The 18,510-nt window shown below is 45.0% G+C and overlaps 1 protein-coding gene across 6 annotated transcripts in view; it reads right to left on the minus strand.

Annotated features, from left to right (window-relative positions):
• ATP2C1 (ATPase secretory pathway Ca2+ transporting 1) overlaps positions 1–18,510 on the minus strand; it is a 1,883,161-nt gene that overhangs the window by 950,745 nt on the left and 913,906 nt on the right. For all 6 annotated transcript variants that reach the window (XM_069648728.1, XM_069648731.1, XM_069648729.1 and 3 more), the window contains 2 exons: positions 15,322–15,388; positions 5,309–5,433 (listed from right to left, as the gene is read on the minus strand). In XM_069648728.1, coding sequence (XP_069504829.1) covers positions 5,309–5,433; positions 15,322–15,388 — 192 coding nt within the window. The remainder of the gene's footprint in view (positions 1–5,308; positions 5,434–15,321; positions 15,389–18,510) is intronic.

Consider the following 18,510-nt stretch of genomic DNA (forward strand, 5'->3'; position numbering starts at 1 on the left):
ATTGTCTCACTATAACCAAGGAACTATCTGCAAACTCACTCCTCAACTTGTAATCCTACTGCTTGTTTTTTATTCATCATGGTTATTATTGTATGCACTTCACTTCTGTAACACTCTCGCAACTAAGGAAGCCTTCTGTAACAGCGCCTCGATAGCTAACGGCCATTTGTGCGCTTTATAAAAGTAAATAAAAAAAATAAAAATATATATATATATATATTGTTTGACAGTTTATTAACATGCTAATAAACTTTTTTTTTTTTAAAAAATGATCGTCCATTAAGAAGTGGACTGTGATGTATGTTTTGTTGATGCAATGCTGTTATGTGATTTTACCTCTGTATTATGGATATTGTATGGTATTGATATTGTGAGATTTTCTTGCTGTAACTTATGAAGAATGATGTCAATTGTGATTTTGAGAGATTTTATGATTTTGTTATTGTATGTTATGTATGACTGTACATGCTTTTAGGGCACATAGCCAAAATAAAGCAAAGAAAGTGAGATTGTCTGTTAAAGCTATTTAATGCATGCATATAATAAAGCATGTCATATTGAGAATTGTATTGAATAGCATCTTTTTACAACTTTTTCTATCTATATTTTCTTAACTTTGTATAACCTACAAAATCATACCAATGTCACCCTTTCTGTTAGAAGAATGACCAAGACAATAACATTTTATTAATTACAACTATTTTAATTACATATGCACAGCAGATGGAAGCGCAGCTGGGTATGTTGTAAGACAATGCCTCACTCTGAAGTACCACCACATCAAACCTAAATCAAACTGACATCTGGGGTGTCCTTTTTATAGGACTATTTTATAGGACTACACTTTTTTGGAAAGCAGGAAGAAGCTGTTTTGCAAATGTTTATATTAAACTAATATGCAAATTAAAAAAAAACGACAGACAATTCTAACCAACCCTCGGGTGATCCCTTATGGCATGCTTAGATTGCGCAATATTTTGTATGAAATGTATTCATGTTTTAAATATATGTTTTCCATTCAGTATGTTCAAAGATCCATCAATTTTCAACACAATCAAGTTTCAAAGTTGGCCAATTTTCTGTGATCAACAGAAACGTCACTTGCCTTATAAGTACTCTTATTATAATAATTAATTTTTCTACACATTTATACTGTATCTGAATACTGTGTGACGGCCAGCTTTCTGGTCAACTGAGCCCGATCTACAGCACCCTTCCCAAGTGCTCGAGTGCAGGCAGACCCCTTCCCAGCCGCTCCTTACCTGTGTAGGACACAACAGGACCCAGAGGGACTACAGACCCGCTGCCAGTGCCAGAGCCAGACCCAGAGCCACAGGATGCCAGGAGAAGCAGAGTGCATCCAGCCACAGGGGGCATCAAGCGGCCCAACTCCGGAGGACGCAGCAAATGGATGCACAGCACAATGGGGCGCTGTGACAACTTCAAAACCGTCCTGGCTGCAGCAGGATCCCTGACAAATAGGCAAACCACTAGCCCACCAGAGAATTTGTAATTATTAAACAAAGGCCTCCACAACAGCCTTTACCCACTCCACCACAAGGGATGTAATTATTATAGTAAAAGACCCCATGGAGGTTCGAGGACCACATCAGGTTTCATGTTGAAAAGGGGTGGGGCTTACTAGCGCTTTTAAGCCCTGCCATGGCCTTTCCCCGTCACTTAACCCCCCCTCCCCCAGAGCCAGGTGAGCTATTGGTTAAGGTAAGTGGCCAATCCTGGGAGGGGGTGGGGTATTTAAGTAGGTGTGTGTGACCGTGCAAGTGTGGATTTGTTGGTGAGGACGGGAGGTGGTGGACTACGTCCGAGAGACCAGAGGATTGCAGAGGCTTTTGTAAGGACGGGGTCTGTGGAGTGTTTGTGTGTGAGAGCAGAGAGTGTGAGAAGTAGAAGTAGGAGAAGCTGAGTGGTAGTTGGTAGTAGTGGCAGAGGTAGTAGTAGTAGTTTAGAGTAGAGGCCGTGAAAGAAACAGGCAGTATAGTGGTAGTTGGTAGTAAAGGATGGTAGTGTGCACAAGTGAAAAGAAACAAATCGACTGAAAGTAGTAGTAGTAGGAGGTAGTAAAAGTATAGTGTTAATAACAGAGTAGGGACAGTACTAGATGTAGAATAGTAGGAGTGACAGAGTGGGAGAATAGGAGTCGGGTGTGGTAAGAGTAGAGACAGAGAAAATAAGAAGCAAGCCAAGAGGCAAGGAAGTAGAGTTGGAGGAAAGGAACCAGTGACAGTAACAAGTAAGAATTGAGAAGTGAGAGAAGTCAGATCAAAGGGTGAAAGCGGAAAGGTGGAGTGAGATCGGAGGGACAGTGGTGTGGTGGGAAGAGAACATCTAATGATACCAGTATAGTGAAGGAAAAGGTACAAGCAGGTCTGAGAGAAGGGTGACAGGGCGGAAGGTGGCACCATCCCTACCTCCCTATGACTACTAAGTGGGCTAGGTTAGGGAAAGCCTAGAAAACCCCTAGGGAGTTAGGCAGTCAACTTCTTAGGGTAGCCAAACTTAGCTCCAGGAAGAACGATAGATAGTATGGGTTACCTGGCGCTTGTTACCAACTTCCCGTTACGGATGCCTGGTTTAGGGAGGCGGGGACAAGGCCAGGGTACACAGAGAGGGATAACCAGTACCTTTATATATTTATGGACAGGGTACACAAAGACAGCCCTGGCACCAACTTTGCTAAAGACCCGGTAGACCCTGTAAGCCACTAACATCTACAGCCATCTGATCTGTTGTACTGTCTCAAAGACCCTTTGAACTACTATGAGAGTCAGCGTGGTTCTTTGTGGCGGGCCACACCGTCACAATGATTCACATGCTATATTTGAATCAATATTTGTGATATTGAATTATTCTAACAATATTTATTTGTGTTTCCCATTTTCACTTACCATGTCATCCTTGGATATATTGCTATAATTCTTTGTATACATTATAAATAACTATATTTCATCTACAGAAGGATGCTAGTATGTCATCAACATACTCTTCATTTGGAACTTCTTTGGCGGAGTTGGTATGACATACGACAGTTACAGATTTCTAAAAGGAGGTGTTTCAGATTTGACTAGTTTGTAAATGTTATTTTTTTTATCAAGATATACATTTGAAACGTCTATTGGTTATTTGATGAGACGACTATGCTTTATTGTATTATCTAAAATGTGCCATTGATAAAGTATGAAAGCATCCTACCGTCATTGTTGTGTCACCTTGCACTGTGTACCATCAGCAATAATGCGTAAATGAAAACTTGAGTTTAACTGATTACATTGATTTTTTTCTCATATATGGAACAGGGCAAGCAGTCTTCCACTGGGAGTGAACAGCCCTCACTTACTTTAGGAGACAAGAAATCTCCAAGTACACATTTTATACCACCTCCCTTTCTTCAGAATCCCAAGTGTTGGTTATATGGGAATTGAACAGGACAGCAACGTACAGGGCCGTTTAAACATTGATGGGTTTGTCCTCGAAGCCTTAAACCCCTTTCTGACTGAGTATGCTTAGGACCAAGATAATGGGGCTGCCCCTCTAATCACACTGTCACTCTTTTCTGCACTCCTTATTGCCTCTCCTCTTCAGCTTTCCCTCTTTATATCCTCCACTCTGTGGCCTTTTTGCTGGTGCACCACAGGTACAGATCATTCACCTTTCTCCCCCTTTGACTCTCTTCCCTTATGTACTCTTCTCTCCCCCCTCCTGCCACCCCCATCCTGTCTACCCCACGTATCTCCTCTGCTTCAATCTTTGTTACCCATCTCACCAAGTCCTGAACACCTCTTTGTCCTTTGTGCTGTCTCCCACTTCCTCTGTCTGCCCAAGTCCCAATTTTCCCTTACAGGAGGGGGTTGGGCTTCGGGGAGACCAGACCGGATTTAGGAATTGGACGTATATGTTCAGGTGTAATTGTGGTGCTGCTGCGTTATGCGATTAGATGACACCGGTTTTGACTACAGAACTGCAAGTGCAAATAATTGGCTAGAGGTCTGTGCTACGGCTCCGCTGGCACTTTAAAACTTCTAGTGGCCATCTTCGATTCCCCTTTTTTACGCGGGGGTGTTGCAGCTGCATGCAAGGTGTGCAATTTCTCACCCTATTTACTATTTCGATCCTGATATTTCCATATGCCAGCAAAAGCTCCCTGGATCACTGGGCGAGCTGTACTCGTGAGCGGTTGTATTTTTGCAAACATTGCATATTTGAGAGCTCAGGGAAGCTGTTGGTGGCAGCTCTGGGAATTCAAGCTCTGTGTTGTCCAGTCTGAACCCCATCTCTATGTTGTAAAGACTGATTGGGGACATTCCAGTAGAGGTTATAAACAAGGCTAAGGAATAAATGGGGAGTCTGGAGATTCTCTTTATATCCACTACGAGGTCTACATCTCAGAGCTGATGGCGGCTCCCTATCCCAGGGGCACCCAGTGCCATTCTTGATCTTCAAGCATGGGACTACATCACCGGCACTAGGGCAGGGGTCTGCAACCTACAGCTCTCCATATGTTTTGGACTACAACTCCTATGACCATTTCTCTATGCTGGCTAGGTGAGATGTGTAGTCCAAATCTGGGGAGCGAAAGGTTGCAGACCCCTGCACTAGAAGTAGAGGAGCCACGTAAATTACCTAGCAGGGAACATGCAAGCACAAATGGGATCCAACTGTTGATGAAGAATGTAATGCCTGACCCCCATCAGATGACCCAAAGGTGACGGGTGTGGTAGTGCCCAATACACTAAGCCCAGCAGGACCAATGCAACATCCCATAGAGTCCTGTGGTGACCAAAAAAAGACCCAGACTAAGAAACATGTACGGGAGCCTAGCAACATAAGTTACAAATCTAAGCAGAGTAATTACACTTAATCTACTTAATCTTTAAAGATAGGGACAGACTCAGGACTACAATACTTAAGAGCAGACACCCCTGCAGGCTGCCATAACTACTGATACCAAAAATAAAGAAACTAAAAGATGCTCACAACAGGTTTAGAGTACAATTAATCGCGGTTCATCCCTTATCAGTTACAGTGCTCGGACCCTAAACAAAGGGATGAGATATTCATACTACATCAACAGCATCATGCCCTTGCCTCTACCTTTTAAGAAGATCTGATACTGTACCTCAAAGCCAATCTTGTCTTGGCAGATAGAGCAATTTTTTCACATTATCAGTAACAGATTTTCTAATGGGATCACCATCTTTTGTGTGCTATCAGATAATACATATAATACATTTACACATCACTTTAGGATTAAAACTAAAAAACACCCACACTTTTTTCCAAAAATTCTTACCTAGTGTTTCAACGATGGGCAATTTCTTAATAATGGCTTTTTTCTTAACCATTCTCATTACACCAAGTGCTAGGGTAACTGTTACCACAATCGGAAGACCTTCAGGTATCGCTGCCACAGCCAAACTAAAATACAAATAAAGAATCTATTAAGATTAATTGATGTTGGGCTATTTTGCAAGGACATCAATCATTCAATCGGATTATATACAGCTAAGACCATTACACTAGTAATTCTCAACTAGCACGTACCACCAACCCACCCCACCAGCTGAGTGGAGCATGACTTGATGAATAAACCTTACAAAAATAGGAAATTATCTGAATAAATGAATACATTCCGTTCATTTGTTTCTGTAAACCTATTCCTGTAAATTCAGGAAACCGCTATAGAAGTGGAATTCCATATGTCAGCATGTCAGCCATTCCTCCACAGTCAATCCTCTTGTGCAGAAAAGGACAAAAGAAAAAAACATGGATGAAAAAGGGCGACAAAGCCTGAAACCTAGAAGAACATTTATATATGAAAAACAAACATTACTTACCCAGTAGTTGTCCTTCTGTGGCTTGCAAAAAGGTACAAACTAAGCAATAAATAGACGCAGTCCATGAAATAATGTTGGTTAAACGGGACATTATTCTTACGTTATGTTAATACTACTTGATATAGCGCAACTATAACCCGAAGGTATCTTGGCGCTGTAAACAGCAGGGTCACAAGGGAACAAAAAGAAAACAGTAAAACCAGAGACAAAAATCCAAACTACAATTGAGGATAGAGAAATGTTTTGAGAGCTTTACAAAACCAGAAGTAATCATCAGTGAATCTAAGAGCTGGGGGAAATGTTCCAGAGTAAGGGGTCTGCAACGGAAAAAGCTCTACAACTAATGGTTGATTTCTTGATCTGTGGAACAAGGAGAAGAATATGATGATTGGATGAGCGAAGACTACTAGGTACATAAGGAACAATCTTCTCACGAAGATGAGAGCTCCTTGACCTTGAAGTGCATGGTGAACCAAACAAAGGGCCTTAAACTTCACCTTACCCTCAACCATCGTGCTCTGAAACACTTGTGTACGAGCGCGATATAAATAAAATTTCATTTCAACCGGGAGCCAGTGGAGTCTATTAAGAACTGGTGAAACATGGGCATACCTAGGTAGGCCAGCCACCAGTTGTGCTGCTGAATTCTGTACAATCTGGAGTATTATTAAATAAAATTTAGGGTGAGCAAGCAACGAGCATTACAATAATCCCGGATTCCCATAATAGCAGATGAAACCACGGGTCCCCTTAGATCAGACAGGAGAAAAGGCATCACCTTTTATAGGAAACAACTTGAAATAACCAGAGTTGCATCAGGCACTAACTTGCATATCGGGAGAAATGGAGGCTGAGATTTTAATCCCCAGATTCTTGACAAAATCAACCGGAGGGGGAAGTGCACCAAGGGAAAAGTGCCAGAAATATGTGGTCCAAAGGGATTGCGGTGCGCAAGAGCCAACTAAACGGACCTCAGTTTTGTCTCCACTGAGTTCTAGTCAGTTATTGATCATCCAGGCACCGATAGCTGCTATACAACCCTGCAGATGAGAAGTGGCTTCATGCAGGTTTTGATCCACTCTTAAAATGAGCTAGGTGTTGTCTGCTTAGGCATAAAACTGACACCCATGGTCCTGTATTAAGTTGGCTGGGGGAAGAACATAGGTATTAAAGAGTAGAGGGAAAATAGCAGACGCCTGAGAGACCCCACAGGAGAGAACCGATGGAGAGATCGAAAAGGTGACAAGGTCTGTGTTCAATTGGAAGGAAAATATCTAAACCATTCAAGAACCATGCCGGAGACCCCCACCACGCTCAAGGCGGTGATTCAAGATAGATTGATCAATGGTGTCAAATGCTGCAGACAGGTCCAGAAGAATCCAAAAGCCTACTCCATCCTGGTCCCGAATTCTGGCTAAGCCATCCACGACTGCCACCAACACTGCTTCAGTGCCCATGGAAGGTTGAAAGCCTGATTGATAAATATTTAACATTTCTCAGTTGAGTTGTGACTACAACCGAAATTTAATGAGTGAAAAAGGCTCAAAATTGGCCGGGGAAGTAGGGTCCAAAGTGTTTTTTTTAAACAAGGGGGTCAACAGGGCGTGATTAAGACTCAAAGGAATACTGCATTGTGATAATGAGAAGTTAACAGCAGAGGTCACAAGAGGAGATATCTCCGAACTAATATTTTTCAATACCTCAAGAGGGTCAGGATCCAATGGAGAGCAGGATTACAACTGAAAACTAATGTTGCCAATCTGCTCCTCTGAAGTAGGGGCAAAGGTTGAAAAAGTAGCACCATTAGGCCCAGAACTAGGCAACAAAGAAGAGTGAGGCAGTACCAAAGCATCAAAGGGGACTGAGATTTTCATCCTAATATTAGTAATTTTCCCAATGAGAAAATGAGAGAAAGAATCACAAAGGGCCTGAGAAGGGGGACCGAAAGCCAAGTTTCTCTTTAAAAACATAGAAATTCAACAAGAAAACGTACCCCAAGCAACACTGGATCTCATTACAAATTCAGCAGTATGGTAGTTTCATTATCGCCACTTTTTTTGCATTAATGGAATTCCTGCCTTTTTACTGCACCGCTGAATACAGAGTTTGTCCTTGAAGTGGAGGACTTACCTCCAGTATTATTTATCAAACTTACTACTCACAGTTATTCTGCCAAAATCCCCACGGACTCCAAAAATAGGAATTACCATCGCCATTTCTCCACTTGTAATCCTGCGGTAAACCCACAGGGCCAGTCGAATCACACAAGTGCGAACAGTTTTATCTGAATGAGCACCCTGCAACATCGACAATCCCCTTCCTCTCCCACAATATCTTGCCCTCCAGCCTCCTAGCAAGAACAACTTTTCCCTGCGGGGGTGCCCTGTCCATCACATTTAGCTCAGGGATAGGCGTTTCATGAGTTGTGGCCGAAAAAACATGTGCTCTCCCTCCCAAATAAAGTCTAAGAAAGGGGGCCAAGTAAGAGAAAATCTTGCCAATCCGATCTCATACAAATTCTGTTAACTTCTCCATCGCAATGATCTCCCATACCTTCACCCACCAATACGAAATGCAAGGGTCTTCTGGGGCCTTCCAAAAACGAGCGCTGTTAATTCTTGCATCCATCAGCAGGTGTAATACTATGTCCACTCTAGAGCCTGCCATTGAGAAAGTGCCATCTTTGGGGACGTCCCCCAGAAGCAGGATCAGCAGGCACATACATGGGGAGTAGACTGCCTGTGATATCTTTAATCTTTGAGAGGATCTCCTGCCAGTAGGTTTGCATTATCGGGCAGTGCCACCACATGTGGACAAGGTCTCCTAGTTGACCACAGCCAGGCCAGCAGCGATCCAAGTACTTTGGATGGATCACATGTAATCTTTGGGGGATCATATGGCAGCGGAAACATAATTTAGGGGCTCATTCTTTGATTAAGGTAAAGTGAAAGCTCTTATGGACTCTGGTACAGATCTTCTGCCACGATTCCTCTGAAAAATCTACCCCTAGTTTTGTCTCCTAGTGCACCATGTAGGGGAGCTTTTCCTCCAGTGAGGCCCGCTCCAGTAAGCTGTAGCAAGTGGAAACCTTTTGTGTCTCTTGTCTCTCTAGCACCTGGAGCTCTATCCCATTTAAGAGGGGTGACAACCATCCTGTTTGAACTGCATATTGGACACACAGTGGCCTCTTAAATTAAATGTCTCCTTGCATTCCAAGAATGTGAGTGGTGCTCCGTCTTTATATAAGTCTCTCAGCCTGAGGGTCCCCCGGGATTCCCATTGTGCAAACACCCTATTGCCCATGCCCGTAGAGAACACAGGGTTTTGAATCACTGGAGAAAGGGTGCCCAGCGCTGGCTTGTAATACTGTTGGATGCATGCTTTATCCCAATTTTGTAGAGTGGAGCAAGTGGGCGTTAATAGGCCCCGGTGTAAGCGCCTCGCTTCTCTGGGGAGGGAGGAACGGAGGGAGGGAAGGTGCGCCTGCTGAAAGAGTGAACCAGTCTGTCCTATATCTTCATATCAGAGCCCTCTCGTCTGATGCCCAGTCAAGCATGGGAGCAATCTGTGCTGCTCGAAAATAGCTCTGAATTGACAGTACCCCAAGCCCTCCCAGTCCCCTGAACTGAAGGAGGAGTTTACAAGGGATTGTAAGGGGTCTCCAATGTCAAATGAACTGCCCCAAAGCCTTCTCAAGCTCGAGCAAGTCGTGCTCCGGGATGCTAATTGGCAGTGCCTGGAAGGCATAGAGAAGCTTTGGGAGCAAAGTCATTTTGATCACGCTGATCCGACCCAGCCACAATATTTCCTGCATTTCCCAACGCTGCAGCATAGCTTTGGCCTCTTTCCACAGCGCAGGAATATTAGCCCCCAAAAGGTAATTAGAGTTATAGCTAATATGGACCCCCAGGTATGTAATTTCGTGGTCAGCCCACCGAAAGGGGAAGGTAGTATTCAGGGTGTTCAGTTATGGTCCCCCCTTCAGATTTCATGTGATTAATGTGAAACCCTGATACCGAGGCAAATTGATCTAACAGGTCAAGGAGTGCCGGAACGGAGGGCAGAGGGTCCCAAAGAAAGCAAATTACATCATCGGCATATAATCCCACCTTGTGTGTGGTCCCTCCATAAATCAGCCTTGAGATGCAGGGATTATGGCAAATCCTCTGTGCTATTGGTTCTATTGCTAATGCAAATACCAGGGGGTAGAGGGGCAGCCATGTCTAGTGCCCCTACCCAGGCATTTACTTTAATTTTGGCATCCAGGCTATGATAGTTCGCCATAAGCATTCTGGAGAAATTTGGGCCAAATCCGTATGAAGATAAGAGTAATTTTAGATAGATGCAGGACATGCTGTCAAAGGCACGGTGTGCGTATAAGGAGAGGAGATAACCCTCCAGGGAGTTGGGGAGGGTCAGGGGAATGAGATTTACCACCCGCCAGATATTATCATAGTCTCCCTTATTTTTGATAAGCCGTTCTGGTCACTATCAATTACATGCAGGAGTATCTCACCCAATCTAGTAGCAATTATTTTACAGTAGAGTTTTGAGTCTCTATTTAGGAGGGTTATGGGACGATAGGAAGCACAAACCTCTGGGTCTTTCACTGGTTTTAATAAAAGGGTAGTGGCGATTCTGCCATGGAATCAGTTACCATGCCGGTGTCTAAGAAGGAATTAAAGGATGAACTCTTATTTGCGTGTTAGGAAAGAATTGATGTAGTAAACCTGTGGGAGACTACACACCGCTGTCCTCTTGTTATTAGGTAACCCATCTATTGGTATAGGCCTGTACTACACAACTTTGAAGTGTGACTGAGCAGCCAAGCTTATCTCAAGAGGGGTAAATGTGAGCTGTAGAGCTGTAGCAATGAAATCCACCAATACAAGTAGCCAAGCAACACTAACACTCAAGCTTTTGTTATACTTTATTTAACAGTAGTTAAACAGTAGAAGAGTCTGCAGGGAGCCACGACAGCCAAAGTCAATTGGAGCAAAGTCTATGGAGCGGAGGCACTTCGTAGATAGTAAAAGTCTTGCACAAAGTTAGAGAGTTTGTTGAAGAAAAATCACTGTAGGGTCACAAGCTGTTACACTTGTGGACGGTAGAGCTGAAATCAACTCTAGCAAAGCAGCTATTGCAAGTCTCAACTGAGAAGAGCAAGCTACAGACACTGAGGTAAGTACCCCAAGTCAGAACAGTACCTTTGGTTAGAAGAAGAGTGTTCCAGCTGGCTTCTGTCTGGGTGCAGCGATGCAGATCCTGGGTTCCTGGGCCTCAGCCGTGGGGACAAGAGGGAGGACATCTCGGGACTCTTGGGGCAGCAATTCGGCAGATGCCACAGGCTCTTTTCGGATCAGCGGCACTTTGCGGTTTCAGCTCTCGATAAACAGCAGCACTGCAGATCATGTATACCGGTTGGGCTTCCTTCACTCCTCGAGTCCGGCACTCTGGTGAGGTAGTGCATGGCCATGTGTTGTCCATTATCATCAGGATGGTTTTCCACTGTATCGAGGGGAAAAAGGTAATCAGCACCAGTCTGACTGCCCTCAACTCTAAAAGGTTTATGTGGGGTTTTGCTTCTGCTGAGCACACAGTTCGCTCAACATGAGTTTGTTCGCGTGTGCGCTTCAGCACTTTAGTGACTCATCCATCACTACTGTTATCTCTGGCCAAAGATGGCAAAATAGTTCTCCTGCCATCAAGTTCTCCTTGCTGGACAACCAGACGAGGTCCTGTGAGATCCTGGTCGGGATCGTCATGTCGCCCACAAAATGTGACCACTGGAACATGAGAACCCACTGATCTGATCCTCAGTGTGGCCTCTGGTACCAGAAAAATGGAGGTTGCCCAACAACCACAGAAAATCCAGGCCTGGCAAAGTGTAGATATCTCAAAATTTGGAGACCATCTGTTGGATGTTGGAAGCTCTGTCCCTTTGGGGGGCCGAGGGGGGCCGAGGGGGACCTTACCCAAGGAGATCAGGACTGCTCTGATAAACTTCAGCATTTCAGAATGTGTCATATTGGGACTTCTTGAAGGTGAACCCCAGTTTGTGCAGGAAATGGCATACGTGGCCTAGGTGCTCCTGGACTTGCTCGTACATGCGGCCCTGATTAACCAGTCATCCAAGTAAGGTAAGACATGAATTGCCTCCCTTCTTAGACTGGCTGCCACCACCGGCAACAATCTGTTAAGACCATCAGGGCGGAGTAGAGTCTGAATAGCAGCACCTTGAATTGGTTGTGTTCACTGGCCATCATGAATCTCAGGTACTTCCTGTACTTGGGGGTTCACTGGCACAGGAAATTAAGCATCCTGACGATCCAATGACAAGCCAATACTGAGGCTCTAGAACCTAGAGGATCTGCAAAATCCACCATCTTGACTTTGTTTTTACTGAGAAACTTGTTCAAGTACCTCATGTCTGGGATGGGTCACAGTCCTCTGTCCTTTGGCATTAAGTAGTAAGAGTACCAGCCCCGATTCCTCTCCACTACAGGCACCGACTCTATAGCGACTTACTCTATCAGGGAAACCATCTCCTACTGGAGTAGCGGCCCGGAGATTTGTGTCTCAGGAGGGTTGGAGGACATGTGCTATTCTGAACAATGCAGAGTCAGATGTCCTCCCACTGAGGAGGTGTGTGAGGGGTATTTAAAGGTTTTGGTGCTGCTGCTGATTTGGAGGGGACAAACGGTGGAGGACTACGTAGTGGTCGTCCCTCCTCTACCTCTTGTATATCTGTGAAATCTCCTTTGACTTGTAGAAGACTGGCCTCTTCCTCGCTGGCCAACAAAGCTATAGTAACCAAATGGCTTCGTCTTCTAGGACAAGGACTCAGGTTGTGTGGTTTTCTGGCGAATTGCGGCACACAGGGATTTTGATGTCTGCCTTAGAGAACTGCAGCTTTTCAAGGCTGTCATTGGCTTTGGAGCCAAAAAGACGGTCCATCAAAGGGCATATCCAGCAGCCTAGCTTGTACATCATGCACAAATCCGGATATCCTGAGCAAGTCAATATGCCTTGAACACAGACATGGTGGCCATTACTCTGCCTAGACAGTCAGAGGTGTCTAGGCTATATTGCAGGGCCAAGCACATTACCTCTGCCATCTGAAACAAAGTTAAGAAATCCTGTTTCCCCTCTGGGATATCTTCTGCAGTCTGTCAATGACTGCCCACAAAGTGCGGCTATATTTAAGCCAAGGAACAGGAAGCATTTACTGCCTTAAGTGCCATTCTTCTTGATGCAAAACTCTTCTCAGCCCAGGCTTCTACCACTTTATCATCTCTGTCTGGGGGAAAGATGGGTAGGCTGTTGATTTAGCACCTGATGCGGCAGCCTGGACTACCAGACTCTCCTGGCTTGGGCGTTTTGCCAGGAAGCCAGGGTCCAAGGATGCTGGCCAGTACATTTCTCTGAGGTCCCATCTCACTTCTTGAGCCGAGTAGGGCTTCTGACATAGCTAAGGCTGCATGAAAGGGCAGAAATGCTCTTTTATTGGGCCCACGCCCAGAATGTCAGACAAATCATATTCTGTTACATTTTTGGTAGGAGGTCCCCAACCCAGGTCCTCAGTAACCTTCCCCATGACAGACCTGTCTGCCACATTAGGGTGAGCATGGGGGTCTTGCTGGTTGAGATCTACTTCAGGGAAAGTGTCCAGTCCACTTGCCTCTTGGAGATCAGCGGCCAAGTCATATCATTGCCTCCTCTGAGAAGAATTCCTCTGGATGAAGAGTTAGCCCAAAAGGGACTTCCTCACCAACGTCATCTTAAATCCTCTCGAAAGAAGACAAAATCTTTCCAGGACCCATATGAATATTTGGGCACGGAAAGATCTTTCAGTCTCAACACCGAGGGGCCTTTTTAAGGTGGGTTCTGGGGCAGCGTTGGAGAGCACAAAGGGAGACACGGCCGTCGACGAATGGTTTTTTCCAACTTTTTTCAGCTTCGTCCCCAGGATTTTTAGCACACATGACACGCTTTTATTAGAGTACCTACCAGCTTTGCTAAGCGCGGTGGGCTCTGAAACCCGTTTTGTTCTTGACTCCAAAGAGGTTGTCAATGAGGCAGCTCTCTCAAAGCGTTGAGCATTTTTTTTTATCTGAACCCATTTCTCTGGGATCTGGGAAGCACATTTTGAAGGGAACCGTTCCTGTCTTTCAGGCGAGGATTCGGAAGAAGAGCATTGTCTTCTCTTTTTCTTCTTCCAATTTGAGTGATGGGAATCACCCCAGGAGTGCAACCTCTTATGTTTCCTCAATCTTTTCTATGATTTTTTGGAAGATAAATCGGCTGACTGTCTCTTTCCCCTTCGAAGGTTGCTTCAACGGTATGGTGGGCGGTGATTTGGAGAAAGATCTTCTGAGCGCTAATATGGATCATCTCTCCTTCAACTCCTTTGCATTCATGGGGTCTCATCAGGAGTTGTGTGGAGTGGGAAAATGCAGCGGTAATGGTATTACCACTGCATTTACCACTCTGCCAAATCCGGAGTATGGCCCTACCTCAGCGCATTCACCTCCAGTTCTGTGTTGGAGGGGAATGCGCCGGCGGTATGGGCATTTTCAGCGTTATTACCGCTGGAGATATTTACACCAGCGGTAAATGGGCCACCAATTCTGGACCCAATGAGAAATGGGGATTTACCGCCTTACCAATACTTGTGATCTGGCACAAATTGTGCCAGACCGGGTAGCGGTAAAGCTAATGGCGATGGGCAGGATGCTGGCGCAATTACCTCCGGGATACCGCCCAACTCGTGTGAGGCCCATGGACTGGCATGAGCCGCAATCAGTTGTCTTGTGACCAGAACGGAGACACCACAAGTAGATCTTTGAAAATCCACAATCGACATCTTTGCGTCGCAATCCTCACACTGCTTGAAGTATGGAGTATTAATTTTCTGAGGTGCAAAGTGATCCCATAGTGCGTGCTGTGCATGTGGAAAACAGGAACTGAGGTTACGGGGTGCAGTGCCAGCTATTTGTATCAACGTCACGGCCAGTCCTGATGCAGGAGCATGTAGACGAAAAATGAAAGTCTACCCAGCCTATTTCCAAGTTCTGCTAAATTCTCTGGAAACTAGTTTGGTCAGAACGGTGTCAGAGGAACATGCAAGGTATTGTGTGCCAGACCAGTCAGATATTTGAGAAATTAGTTGTTGGAAAATATTTGTTTTCATTTTTTCAGCTTCCCCTGGAAAAAAAGTGTGTATGTGAACCACAAGAAACATACTTGGAGATAATGGACGAAGATGGAAAACAATCCTGTAATTAGTTGGTACATCATCTTACCTGACCTTTAAAGTAGTTATTGTTTTTGACTACTTAGATGCAAATGATATATATAGCTGTGTTAACAATGAAGGGATCAAAGACAGGCAAGCTAAAGCCATTCCACAAGAGCAGACAACAACATAAAAACCACATTGTGAAATCATATAAAATAAGAGCCTCACCTTACACCAATGGTTAACATATCAAGGATTTGCTTCCCTTGCAGCCAACCAACGAGCATAATAACACCTAAAATAAAAAACAAAAAGGTTTTGAGAGACACAATCAACACATGAAGATACTACCCTTTTCCAAGTTCTAAATAGTACCCATCCCTTGCCCAACGCTGAACAACAATGCCCAATTAATTTCAGACTTCCAGAGCCCTTCCTGCAAACAGCAATCATATTTGGTTTGTAAGATCTTTAGTTTAATATAAGAAATTACTCCACTTGTGATACCAGATGTAAAGTACTTCTGTACTACTTCTGGATGCGAATATTGATCACTTAAATCAGAAGTGCAACCCTTTGAGACACAGGGTCCTGACATACATATTCTGCAATCACTTTTAAACATCCATGAAAGTGTTCCAAGCAAAGTCGCATGTGAATCTGAAGATCATTATGTGAGGATGCATCCCACGAGATGTCTGGGCCCGAGATCTCGCAAGAACACGCGTGGGAAGCGCAAAGGATGGACAGAAAAGTGCCAGACTCGGAACAGGCAGAGAGGCACACTCGTGCCCCATCGCTGCCCATAAGGTGAGGCCTGAAGCCTCCATTAAGCAGCAAGACACCCTGGTGCTGCTCCTTCACCATACAGAGCGTAATTCCATGGCTAATAGATGAAGCTTCGTGGGAGCTCTTGTATATAGTTGAGACAGAGATCAATGCTTCAGTGCAGTGAAGCCAACTGCACTGACCTTATAAGGACTAAACGGAGTACAGCTATACTCTGTATTATTACAGCTATACTCTGTATTATTCAAGGTGCTCAATAAACCACCTTACCTCCAATCTGGTGTCCGATGTTCATTGGGCCACCACATAATTGGCAAAGAGGACCAGTGACTAACCAACGCAGTAATCACGCAAGGCGCTACGCCGCCTCCACCTTCTTCCAGTCCCCAGGCAGGACTGCCATTCCCTGCCAACAGTGGGAGCCGTTATTTACTACTTACTTGGAGGCTTTGGGAGGTACCGTCTATACATCAGCCTGGAAAAAGGTCATGCTACTCAAAGCTATGGGTGTAGAAGGGCAACGCATTTTCAAGTGCTTAAAGACTGAGCCAGCTGCGTGCGATGCAGACGACATGTACAAAGAGGCATATCATAAAGCGTTTCTCCAGCAAAGAAAATTTGGTCCTACACCGGCTCAAATTCCATACAAGGAAGCAAGAAGTAGTGGGACGGCTGACGACTATATCACCCGCATGAGAGCTGGTAGCTCTATACGAATTTGGGGACAATGTGGAGCAGGTCATTTGTGACATGTTAGTTGTACACACAAATTCCAGCAAAGTTCAGGACAAATTCATACAGGAGAAAGAGCTGGACCTGGACAAGGCAATTCAGATAGCAAGAGACGAAGAGGAAACGTCAAGCAGACGCAAGGCAATGGGAGGGACTACGCCAGCTCCCGAAATGGCAGCAGTATAGTGGAAAGTATGCAAGGACAAACATTCTTCAGACTTCACCAAAGAGAGAGGACCCACGTGGAGAGAGCCCCAGGAATGTTACAGGTGCGCCAGCATCAGGCACTTGGCCAATGATAAGGACTGCCCTGCCAGGAACAAAGAGTGCTCCAAGTTTAGGAGGTTTGGTCACGTTGCTGTTGCCTGCACCTCGAGAGAAAAGAAAGTTGCGTACATCAAGGGTGACATAGGTACGAGTGATGTGGAGGAAGTAGAAGACAGATCCTCAGTAATCGTGGTAATTTCGACACGCGCCAGGAGGGAGAAAACCCATTGCATTGTTAAAGTAGACGAGAGTAAAACCAATGTAATGGCCGACTCAGGGTCAGATCCGACTATCCTCCCCATACAGACCTACCAAAATATGGAGGGTTGTGACTTCGTAGAGACCAAAACCACCAAGCACAAGCCCACAGTCTTCAGGGTGGCCAAGGGGGACCTCTTGGGATACATCAAGGCGAAACCTGAATTCAAGGACAGACCACAACAAAAGTTTATTTTTCAACCGAAGGCCGTGCAGTGCTGGGATGGGATGGGACGGGACGATCGGCATAAATTGAGTATATGGTTGTACCCCAGCACTGCCCACCAAATGTTGTTGGTCTCCTCAGTAGGAGCGTCAAATTTACATAATGATTTTCCCGAGTTGATCTCTGAACTAACAGGGAAGATAAAGAACTATGTCCACAAGATCTGGCTGAAGCTGCATGCCGTGCCAGTAAAGCACAGAGTCAGACCTGTCCCAGCGATGGTGAGGTCGGCGTTGGAGTCCCAACTTCGCAAGATGGTTGAAGAGGGCACGGTTGAGACAGTTAAATCCTCAGAATGGCTAAGTCTCATTGTCCTCATCAAAAAGAGATCATCAAACGACTTAAGAGTGTGCAATGACCTGCAAAGCCTCAATTTGGAGGTGGTCACAGACAGTTTTCCCTTGTCAAGCACAAATCAAATAATTCAGATGAATAAAGAAGCACAAATCTTTTCCAAACTGGACATGCGTGAGGCTTACCATCAGATAGACCTGCATAAAACATCTCGCCCCCTCACAGCATTGATCACGCCGTTCGGCATATACCAGTATACCCGCATGCCTTTCGGTTTGTAGTCAGCAGCATCAGCATTCCAGAGAATTAATTCTCTGCTCCATGGCATCGACAATGTGTCTTATTTTCAGGACGATATCCTGGTGTATCCCAAGGAAGAGAGGACCTATGATGTGGTGCTAAGACAAGTCTTCAACAAGCTCCAAGATGCAGGAGTCCGTCTGCGCTAGGAAAAATGCGTATTTGGGGTGCAAGAACTGGAGTACCCGGGCTGCCGGATCTCAACTGAAGGGTTGAGCCTGTAAAAAGACAGTTACAAGACATTGTTGATGCCCTGGCCCGACCTCGAAGGATGAACTTCGGTCGGTCTTGGGACTCGCAGAGTACTATGTCAAATGTGTACCCAGAATCTCTGAGACAACTTCTCCATTGAGGGAGCTACTAAGGAAGGGGCCGGAGTACACATGGGATTCACAGCAAGTGGCTGTATTCAATGAAGTCAAAAAGAGGATCCTGCACAATCCATGTTAGAAACCTTTCAACCCTGAATGGAAAAAGTATGAGACGATCGATGCCAGTGCCTTTGTGCTAAGAGCCGCACTCAACCAATGAAGGGGAGACATGAAAACAGT

This window comes from Ambystoma mexicanum, chromosome 2q, assembly GCF_040938575.1.
Source record: "Ambystoma mexicanum isolate Mex_15411 chromosome 2q, UKY_AmexF1_1, whole genome shotgun sequence".
NCBI lineage: Eukaryota > Metazoa > Chordata > Amphibia > Caudata > Ambystomatidae > Ambystoma > Ambystoma mexicanum.